Source organism: Triticum dicoccoides, chromosome 6A (assembly GCF_002162155.2).
Source record: "Triticum dicoccoides isolate Atlit2015 ecotype Zavitan chromosome 6A, WEW_v2.0, whole genome shotgun sequence".
Classification (NCBI taxonomy): domain Eukaryota; kingdom Viridiplantae; phylum Streptophyta; class Magnoliopsida; order Poales; family Poaceae; genus Triticum; species Triticum dicoccoides.
In genome coordinates, this window is record NC_041390.1 from 574,415,064 (window position 1) to 574,425,982 (window position 10,919).

At 44.0% G+C, this 10,919-nt stretch overlaps 1 protein-coding gene across 2 annotated transcripts; it reads left to right on the plus strand.

Annotated features, from left to right (window-relative positions):
* Positions 1-2,720: 2,720 nt before the first annotated feature.
* Positions 2,721-4,514, plus strand: LOC119314292 (putative transcription factor SPT20 homolog-like 2). 2 transcript variants are annotated; one of them, XR_005152256.1, is made up of 2 exons: positions 2,721-3,601; positions 4,310-4,514. XR_005152256.1 is itself a non-coding variant. In XM_037589029.1 (2 exons), the coding sequence occupies exons 1-2, from the start codon at positions 2,905-2,907 to the stop codon at positions 4,409-4,411; spliced, it is 522 nt and encodes a 173-aa protein (XP_037444926.1). In that variant the 5' UTR covers positions 2,721-2,904; the 3' UTR covers positions 4,412-4,514. The 2 variants fall into 2 exon arrangements, 1 of the variants encoding a protein (XP_037444926.1); XM_037589029.1 differs by having other exon boundaries at positions 2,721-3,324.
* The last annotated feature ends 6,405 nt before the right edge of the window (positions 4,515-10,919 follow it).

Sequence of the window (10,919 nt, forward strand, 5' to 3'; positions counted from 1 at the left end):
GCTCACTGCCAGCATGGCGGCCGCGTAGGATGCGGACGTGCCGGAGTAGGCGGCATTGTTTGATTCCTACAGCTTCGCCCGCGAGATCCGCCTCGCCCGCTGGCGGTGCCGCCAGCGGGCGGCCGAACTGGCGGCCGCCTACAAGGAGTACAGAAAGAAACATAGGGTTTTGATTGTGTAGGGCGACCAGGAGGCCGTTCTGGTTCGTTAGGGGGGAGTACAGAAAGAAACGTTCGGTCTGGCACTTGCCGAGACTGAATGTGTGGGCATTATCGGTGTCCTAAAAATTCAGATTACTAATACAAGAAATGAAATTCAAAACACATAGGGTTTTGATTGTGTTATGCATAGTTGTGAAATATTTACTGAATATTATTATCTATACCTAATAATAAAAAGGCTATTGCTTCTGGTGGTAAGTCATAAAAATTACCCCAAAATGCAAAATATTACACATCAATGTCACCTACAAATGATAAAAAAGCGTTTTACTCGGGAGAATCCCCTGCACGGGCCGGCCCATGCAGTAGGGACTTCCTATACTGCACTCTGCACGCTGGGAGACGATGCAGTGTGCCCGTTTGGGCCCGCCCATGTCTGGCGGCCTTTTTTAGTTTCATTTTTTTTTCTTTTCCGTTTCCATTTTTTTCTACTTTCAATAATTTAGGACTTCAGAAAAGTTCAAATTTTTTAGAAAAAATGAGAATTTTTAAATAAAGAGTTTAATAAATCATAAATTGTTTGTGGATTTAAAAAACGTTCATGACTTTGTAAAAACAATTCTAATTTATAAATTGTTTGAAATTTTGAAAACTGATGTTTGTGAAATCAAAATATGTTCATGATATTTTAAAATGTTTGTGTATTAAAAAGAATTTTGAAACAAAATGTTTAATAAATCATACAATGTTTGTGGATTTAAAAATGTTTATGATTTTGTAAAAAAAATCTTATTCAGAAATTATTTGAAAATTTGAACACAAATGTTTGTGAAATCAAAAAATGTTCATGATATTTTATAATGTGGGGGCCGCTACGCGTCGGCCTGCGGATCTTCTTAAAAGATCCGCTGCCTCGCGAGCCGTGAGATCTGACACAATCAAGCGATTGAACGTCTTACTTTATTTTGCAACAAAGGGCTTGTTGCGGAAACATTTAGAAACAAAGGTTAGGTTGCATTTTTTTAAACATAGGTTGTGTAGCACAATTTTTTTTCCGTCTTCACTTTTTTTTGCAACAGAGGTATTGTTGCAGAAAAACTTTGAAACTGAGGTGATGTTGCAGATTTTTTTTATTTTTCCTCCCGTTTATGTGGTGTTATAGAAGAAAATTTTACAACATGACTTATGTTGCAGAAATCTTCCTTGCAACAGATTGAATGTTGCAAAAAAAAAGAACAACATTGTCGTTCGCCACAAGCTCCCGCCGGACAGTGGTGGTGGCGAGCGGCGCCACCCGTCCCCGCCATCGTGACGCCCGTGGGCGAGTGCCAGAGCTCCGACCACTTTGCCTCATCACCATCGTCCTCACTGGTGAGATGTACGCCATTGATAGGCATAAGAGAGAGAAGTTGGAAAGAGATAAGACGAGAGAGAAAGATACGAAGAGATAAGATGAGGAAGAAAAATGTGGGTAGTCCAGTGGGCCACGTGTCAACCGAAGGGAGCGGCAAATGCGGCCGTGTAATCAGTCGGCTGATGGGATCTTTTCCCTTAAAATGTTCGTGTATTAAAAAGATTTTTGACATAAAATATTTAATAAATCATAAAATATTTCTGGATTAAAAAATGTTCGCAATTTTGTAAAAAAATGTTTGTTTATTCAAAAAATGTTTGAAATGTTTGGAAAATAAAAAAATGTTCATGATATTTTAAAAAGTTCGTGTATTAAAAATGTTAATGAAATTAAACTAAATTTCACCAATTCAAAAAATATTCATGAATGGAAAAATACCCTAAAAATGCAAAAAACGTGACTTACAAAATAGTTTATTCATTCGTGAAATGTTCGCGGAATCAAGAAAATCATTTATTTCAAAAAAATCATTAAATATAAAAATGTTCTTGAAATTCAAAAATTGTTTTATCAATTTTTGGAAAAATGTTCGTCGATTCTAAAAACGTTTGCAGATTCAAGAAAATTTATTAAACAAATGTTCACATTTTAAAAAATGTTTATCAATAATATAAAATGTTCATGAATTTAAAAAGTGTTCTTGATTTTAGAAAATGTTTGAAAATATGTAAAACTGTTCACGAACTTGAAAAATGTTCATGATTTCAAATATGTTCACGAGTTTAAGAAAATGTTTATGATCTCATGAAATTAAGAGTGATAGTGTATCTTGGTGATACGGCAAAATGTGGTCATGTTCATTGGAGATGATGATTTTTTTCCCATTGCAACCCTTTTTGCTAGTCATGTCTATCTATCTATCTTCTATCTAGTATCTACTATCTATCTATCTACTATCTACTTTCTACTACCACTATAAAAAGAAGAGAGAGGACATATCCAAACAATCAGACCCATTCATTAGCAAGATCTAATGGCTCTTAATCATTCTTGTTTAACGGAACAAGCCACGGAGTTAAGCCACTAACCCTGGATCGATAAGCCCTACCCCAATAAAACCGCTGCGCATGACACCACGCCCACACTACCTTTTCCCCGCTCCTCCTCCAAGGGACGCCAACATTCGCCAGAGCCACCGCCTCCAGTCCCGCGCCATCCACCAACCCTCCGCTGCCTCCCGCGCCATCCGCCACCCGCTGATCCACTCGGCCTCCACCGCTGCCGATCCACTCATTCTCCGCTGCCACTCAGATTGGCCTCCGTCCCCGCCACCGGTCCTGCTTCCCCGCGGACAAATACGAGCGTGAGCAGCCCCCCACCGGTCCAAGAATGCGGGAACGGCCCCGCCGCTGCTGCCCGCCGGTCTACCTCTACTGCCCACACCAACCTCTCAATCCCTCCTCTTCCTGCTGCATCTCCCACGCCCCAGCCACCCCTCATCCAGCGCGCCTCCGCGCCGGGACGCCGCTGCTCCTCATTCAGTGCGGTGCTCCTCCGCAGCCGGCGGCCCTTGCTCCTTCGCCAGCGCGCCTCCACGCCGGGCCGCCGCCACTCCTCATCCTCAGCCCTGTCGCCGCCTCGCGCGCCTCTGCGCCTGGCCACCGCGAGCGTGCGTCCGCTCCCCGCCTCCCCGCGCACAAAGCGGCCGGCCCTCCACATTTCCCACGACACGCCCGGGGAGCTCCTTGTGTGAAAAATCCCTCAACAATTGGCGCGCCGATGACATCCATATCCTTTCCAGTAAATCAGGTTCATAAAGTAGCAAGTATTTATGTCCAGTTATATGCTTATACTAATTTCTTCACTTCCCCATGGTTTTACCTTCATCCACATGCATCTCCCTTAGAATTAGAGGAATTTTCTCCGTTTAATGGGAAAGCAACTGGTTGATGTGAAAATCTGTGAAAACAACAATTGAAGTGGGGTAAATCATTGGGATTTTGTGCTGTGTCTCTATCGGAAGTTTGAAGTCGCCCCGTGTCCTTCGTTACATAGGACTATGCGTGTCTGTACATTGGACAAAGAGGTATTCAAAATTTCCTTTTTTCCAACTAATGCATACATATTTGGCTCTGGTTTGTAGCTGAATTTCACCTAACCCAGTTCATACTTTCCTACTCAATTCGCTGTAGCTATTTTGTTTCATTTCTTTAATATTTATATTAACTATGTTTATTGGCACAAGGGATTTTGAAAATGTGTCACTAATTAGTCTTTTTGCGGCATGTGCTAACCATAGCTATCACATATATCCTGAACTGCAAAGTGGAGATGCACAATTTGTTGAGTTCTGACTATACACACTCAGTTGCTGTGATAAAATGAAGAAATAAACATGTTTCTTTTTGGGTTGTGGAAGTCAATTATTTAAAAAGGCTTTAGAAAATCTCATTGGCAGGAAGTTGTTTCATATTTTCTAGAGCCATTGAAAACTTCTTGTTGGGGTCTCCGATTGTGTCAAAAAGTTGTTAAGCTCATAAATGAATGTATGATCAAAGGGGGGTCATGCCTCCTGTAGTTTTTAGTGTTTACTTTCTCATCTCAGTGCAGAATTGTCTCCTTTGTTTATGTATCCAGTTTGAGTTTGTCTGCTATTTTGCTGACCAGCTGTTCAAAGCTTCTCACTATTTGCATGTACTTGCTCATCTGTAAAGAGGGTCTCGATGGCCTAAAATGCAGACTTCGCTACTCTTTTTGTGATATGTGGACCTGAAATAATTTATTATTTATATAGGACAATATGATGTTCACAATGATGCACATGCTTCAGATTGACTATATAGATCCTATGATTAAAGAGGGACAAGTTTACTATATGGAGCTATACGAGGTATGAGCTTGAGGCGCTCTTAGTGGTGCGCCGTTGTGGGAGGCGCATGCACTGTGGTGGGCCGAGGTGTGTACTACGTGGGAGATGTGAGGAAAATGCTCAATTCCTATTTTGAATAAGTCCCACCCATGGAACCTCATAAGGCTAAGGCATTTAGACTAGATGTCTCGATTATGTGGTTGCCCACTTGATTTCTTCTTTCACTGTAGTTGATGGTATGAGAAACAATATATGAAGACTTGGTTATTTCTTTCAGTTGAGACGTCCAGTGAGAATTTAGCACCGACATAATGAGAGTGGAATTCAGCCCTGAAGAAAGCACTGTCAAATGAACCGGCATATATTTCATCACTTGGTTCTTCTATCTATGAAGTAGTGTGAACCTGCATTCCAAATTTCTTCTACATGAGGCAGATATGCTATATTGCTATTTGAGATGTGATTCTCCTGTCCTTAGAAGCATGTTCTTTGTCCTAATTTTTTGTATCCTCTATGTTCTTCAGAGATTATACTTAAAACAGTCTTGATTAGTGTTACGGCATATCTCTCTCAAGGTTGTTTTGGTGATTGATGACAACATGTTTGCGGACTAATCATGTGCTTTGAATAGTTCACAGATTCACCCCTGGCACGAGACGTTTTCTTTCCTTCGGAGTGTCGTTCAAGACCGTGTAGCTCTTTCGTTTCTCTCTCGGTGGACTAGTTGCGTAGAGGGCACCGTACTATCAAGAGGGGGTCCGCTGGGGTATTGCATGGGTGGAATCAACACGTACACATCAACTTCTCACCCTCCGAGCTTTTCCATTCCATTGAAGAGATCTCTCCGCTTTTCTTTGTCCTGTCTGGGTCCCAGCGGTAGTACCGTGCAACCCAGCCGTAGTACCGCTGCGGAGCCACAAGCGGCAGTACCGCCCGTGACTCCACAACAGTAGTACTGCTGGGGTGCCTGGCACCACCGCCTCGTCCTCAGCCTCTTTGGAGAGATTCTCTCTCTCTCTTCTGTGTCCCAGCGGTAGTACCGCACTACCAGCGGTAGTACGGTCGAAGGGTCACAAGCGGCAGTTCCGCTCCACAGCGGTAGTACCGCCCGTGACCTCGCTGTCGTAGTACCGCTGGGCTGTTTGGCTCCTACCGCCTCGACTCGAGGGGTCTTTTTCTCGTGTTGGGTTTTGCGGCACTAGTTGTGGTTGTAGAGGTGGTAGTACCATTTCAGGAGCGGTAGTACCGCCCCTACCACCGCGGCAGTACCGCGTTGGGTCCTTTTCCCTACTAGTCTCCTCTGCGCGGCAGTGCCGCTGGCTGGTGCGGCAGTACCGCTGACCTAGCAGTAGTACCGCCCCCTCTTAGCGGTAGTACCGCCCTGTGCGGGGCTGGTTGGTGAGGGGCAACGGTTGGATTGTTGCCCCCACTATAAAAAGGGGTCCCCTTCTTCCCTTTGACCTACCTCTTCCTCCTTAAGCTCCATTAAATGCTCCAAGCTCCATTTTCGCCCGATCTATCTCTCTAGCCAATCAAACTTGTTGATTTGCTCGGGAGTGGTTGAGAAGGCCCCGATCTACACTTCCACCAAGGGATTTTCGATTCCCCCACTCATCCCTAGCAGATCTTGTTACTCTTGGGTGTTTGAGCACCCTAGATGGTTGAGGTCACCACGGAGCCATAGTCCATTGTGGTGAAGCTTCGTGGTTTTGTTGGGAGCCTCCGATTAAGTTGTGGAGATTGCCCCAACCTTGTTTGTAAAGGTTCGGTTGCTGCCTTCAAGGGCACCAATAGTGGAATCACGGCATCTCGCATTGTGTGAGGGCGTGAGGAGAATACGGTGGCCCTAGTGGCTTCTTGGGGAGCATTGTGCCTCCACACCGCTCTAACGGAGACGTACTTCCCCTCAAAAGGAAGGAACTTCGGTAACACATCCTCGTCTTCACCGGATCCACTCTTGGTTATCTCTTACCTTTACTTGTGCAAGCTCTTTAGTGTTACTTCTCTTGCTTGCTTGTATGCTTGTTGTTATTGCATATATAGGTTGCTCACCTAGTTGCACATCTAGACAACCTACTTTGATGCAAAGTTTAATTTGGTAAAGAAAAGTAAAAATTGGTAGTTGCCTATTCACCCCCCTCTAGTCAACCATATCGATCATTTCAATTGGTATCAGAGCCTCGTCTCTTTATTAAGGACTTTACCGTCCAAAGAGTATGGTTGATACCGTAGACGGTGTGGAGGAACACTCCGGTGTGAATCCGATCTCGTCTACGGGCGATGGGGGAACCTCGGTCTCTCGTGAGGAGTTCAATGTGGCCTTGGAGACATTGAAAACCTCCATGACGACCGAAGTTGAAAGCATGTTTACTAAATTTCTTGAGGGGCTTAAACTATCCACCGCACCGTTGAAAGTGGGTGACCCCACCAACAAGGTGACGGATACTATCCCCGACAAGGAGGAAGCTAGTAGTGAAAAGGCTCCTTCTTCTAGTGGTAAGAATGGCACCGGCATCTTTGTCCATGTGGAACCACCACTTGTTTATGGTGGACCGGTTCCTTCCACTCATTTGAATCATGCCGGTCCTCCCCCTAAGATTGTGAAAAATGAGGACTTTGATTCTTGGGTTTACCGCTTTAAACGTCATTTAAATCATGTGAACACTAACCTTTGGAGAATCATTGAAGAAGGTTTCTATCCACATGATCCAAGCAACTTCACTCCTCGAGAAGCCGTGGACAATCAATTCAATGAGAATGCTCTCTTCATCATTCAAGATGCAATTCCACCCGAAGACCTACCTCATTTTCGTCCCTTCGCCTTGGCCAAAGATGCATGGCATTGTGTTGTCTCTCTCTACCGGGGAAGCGCAAGCATTCAACGCTCCAACTATGAAGTGGTACAAGATGAGGCCGATGAGTTTGCAATGAAAGAAGATGAAGAACCTCGTGAGCTTTATCAGAGAGTAACCAAACTCGCGGTCTCACTACGAGATCACGGGAGCAAGGACACGGATGACAATTGGATCAAGCGAAAATTCCTCAAGGCAATGATGCCCTATCACAAGGCCATGTCCTCTGTCATTCGTCAAAGACCGGACTTCCACACTTTGACCTCAAGCGAAGTGTTGGATGAGTTTGTGGCCATGAACATTTTGGACAAGACCACCGACAATGCGGTGCTTCGTTCTCAAAGGGCAAAGAGGCCTAACCTTGCATTGAAGGCCAAGCTCACCGTTGAAGAAGAAGAAGAGGAAGAAGAGGAGAGCAACCCCGAAGATACGAAGTATGCATATCATGAACACATGGCACTTGCTTCAAGGCAATTTTAGAGTAAGAAAAACTCGAGGCCAAACTTTAGCAAAAACAACTCAAGTGGCACGAAGAGCAAGCAACGTGTAAGGACTTGCTATAATTGCGGCAACGTGAGTCATTTTGTTACGGAATGCCCATATGAGAAGAGGGAAGACAATGGTGGCAAGCTCATCCGAAAGGACAAGGCCAAGTCGTTCCCCAACAAGAGCAACTTCACCAAGAAGACTCCTCCCAAGGCATTGGTGGTACAAGAAGAGTACAATGAGGATGATGATGATGATGAAAGTGATGAGTCGATTGCCATGGCCGCCATTACCATTGCGACGACTCCACGGGTATCTCTCTTCGAATCACCCAATGAGAGCATCACCGCCAAGTGCCTCATGGCTAAAGCCACCAACAAGGTAACCTCCAACATCAAAACTACTGTCGTGGAATTGTCACGGCAGATGTCCTTAGTGTCAGGACTTAGTCGCGAGGCCAATGCATTTATGTGGTAGCTTGAGAGGGGTTGAGCGGAACGAGAGACACGATGTTTTACCCAGGTTCGGCCCCTCACGGTGGAGGTAAAAGCCTGCATCCTGCTTCATTGATATTGATGATGATGATCACGGTTACAAGAGTGCTCTATCTCGAGAGCTATTGTCTAAACCTAACTTGTCCAACTTGTGGAACTTGTGAATCTTGCCCCCTTTTGGGGAGCCCTGTCCCTCCTTATATATGTTGGAGGGGCGGGTTACATGTAGAGTCCTATTAGGATTAGGACTAGTCTATCTCTAATACAAACCGGATACAAGTCCAGGTCTTAGCTCCTTGTAAGATAATGTTCCTCATGCCTTTCCTCTTAAACCGGCCCACCATTAACATAAACCGGCAAGCTGGGCCTTGGGCCTTGTCATTCGTCCGGAACACGCACCGGGTCACCAATGAGTCTTCAGGCTCGTGAATCGTCATACCAGTGAACCGCCAGACACGTAAACCGCCAGACATGTAAACCGCCAATCACGTAAACTGCCAATCTCTGGCGGTTTACCAATGAAACGCCTAGTCCGGCCGGGTTATACTTCCGGCCGGTTTACGACGCGGGGTATATCCCCGACATTAGCCCCCAAGTTTAGCTTGGATTTATTCATGGTAAACTTATGCTGCAAAATAAACACAAGAACAAATTTGACAGGTTATGCTCCGGGTTAAGAATTTTTGTAAACCGGTACCTGATCATCCTTAAGTCCTTGTTATTTCCTCCTTCTGGGAAATCCGGGTCAACAGACCAGCTTCATAATCAATTTGCCGATATTGGTTTGTCACCGAGAAATATTGTGAAGAATAACTCCTTTGACTCAGCTCCCAAAGCGCCGGTTTAAGAAATATGGGTCTGAAAATACTTATCTGATATTCAGCCGGTTTGAAGATGTAAAACTTGCCGGTTTAATATTACCAAAATGGCCGGTTTATAAATATTGATGGCGCCGGGTCATAATTGTTGTCGACACCGGGTCATGTAATTGATCTTCCTGATTTGCTCAAAACTGATAAAATAAAGATGTTCCTCCTTTATATGCATAATACATGTAGCCCCCAAGTCTTAAGAAGAGAACATAGTGATAACTTAAGACTTGCTCCAATAAGTGTTTCAACCTTGAAGAAATCCGGTTTGTTCATCTCAATCATATAAACTGAATACTCCATATATGTAGCCCCCAAGTGCCGGGTTGTCATGCTTGCAGCAACCTGGGACTTGTAATTGCATGATGCTCAAAAAACTTCAACCAGTGTAGCCCCCAAGGGCCGGGTCATTATGCAATAATGAGCAGGGACTTTGTATATACTTCTTTTGAAAAGAATATCATATGATGTAACCCCCATCATGGGGCTTGAACTCACGTCCATAAGGTTAAGAGCTTTGTGCTTTACCAACTGAGCAGTGGATCCTTTCAACAAATGGATTAAGGCTTGTGTACCTTGAATTTTTGACAGGAGCAATTGGTAGCCCCCAAGGGTCGGCTCATTATGATGTGATGAGTCAAGTCTTCAATAAGGCCAATAAAAATGACTTTGCATTAGCCCCCAAGTGTCATGGTGCATGCTTGCAGCGACATGAGACTTGCATATTTGATATAATCTTAACTTGAATAGTGTAGCCCCCAAGTGCCGGGTCGTGAGCCTGCAGCGACTTGGAACTATTCCTTCCATTGCAGAATAAATCATATTCATATCCATTGCGCTAAAGCGACTTTGAAAACCTTAATAATATTAATAACCATAATAAAAATCCAGCCATGTTGGCTATTTGAATAATATAATCCAATGATTTATAAGCGCATGATTCCAATGGCGCAATCCAAATATATACTGGCGACTTATAGTCCAAAGCCAGGCTGGTTTAATAAACATCGGACAATTTCTCATCATAGACTGGCGATTTATCATCTTAAAGCCAGGCCGGTTTAATAAACACCGGTGATTTATAATCATGCTTTATTCAACCTGTTTCTGTTGGAAATATGCCCTAGAGGCAATAATAAAAGCATTATTATTATATTTCTTTGTTCATGATAATTGTCTTTATTCATGCTATAATTGTATTATCCGGAAATCGTAATACATGTGTGAATAACAGACACCAACATGTCCCTAGTAAGCCTCTAGTTGACTAGCTCGTTGATCAATAGATAGTCATGGTTTCCTGGCTATGGACATTGGATGTCATTGATAACGGGATCACATCATTAGGATAATGATGTGATGGACAAGACCCAATCCTAAGCATAGCGTGAGATCATGTAGTTCGTTTGCTAGAGCTTTTCTAATGTCAAGTATCTTTTCCTTTGACCATGAGATCGTGTAACTCCCGGATACCGTAGGAGTGCTTTGGGTGTATCAAACGTCACAACGTAACTGGGTGACTATAAAGGTGCATTACAGGTATCTCCGAAAGTGTCTGTTGGGTTGACACGGATCGAGACTGGGATTTGTCACTCCGTATGACGGAGAGATATCACTGGGCTCACTCGGTAATGCATCATCATAATGAGCTCAAAGTGACCAAGTGTGGTCACGGGATCATGCATTACGGTACGAGTAAAGTGACTTGCCGGTAACGATATTGAACGAGGTATTGGGATACCGACGATCGGATCTCGGACAAGTAACATATCGATTGACAAAGGGAATTGCATACGGGGTTGATTAAATCCTCGACATCGTGGTTCATCCGATG

Coding starts and splice junctions, on each gene's coding strand:
- LOC119314292 (XM_037589029.1), top strand. CDS start 2,905: ATGCGGGAACGGCCCCGCCGCTGCTGCCCGCCGGTCTACCTCTACTGC. Junction 3,325..4,309: donor TATCCTTTCCAGTAAATCAG/GTTCATAAAGTA, acceptor TTATTTATATAG/GACAATATGATGTTCACAAT.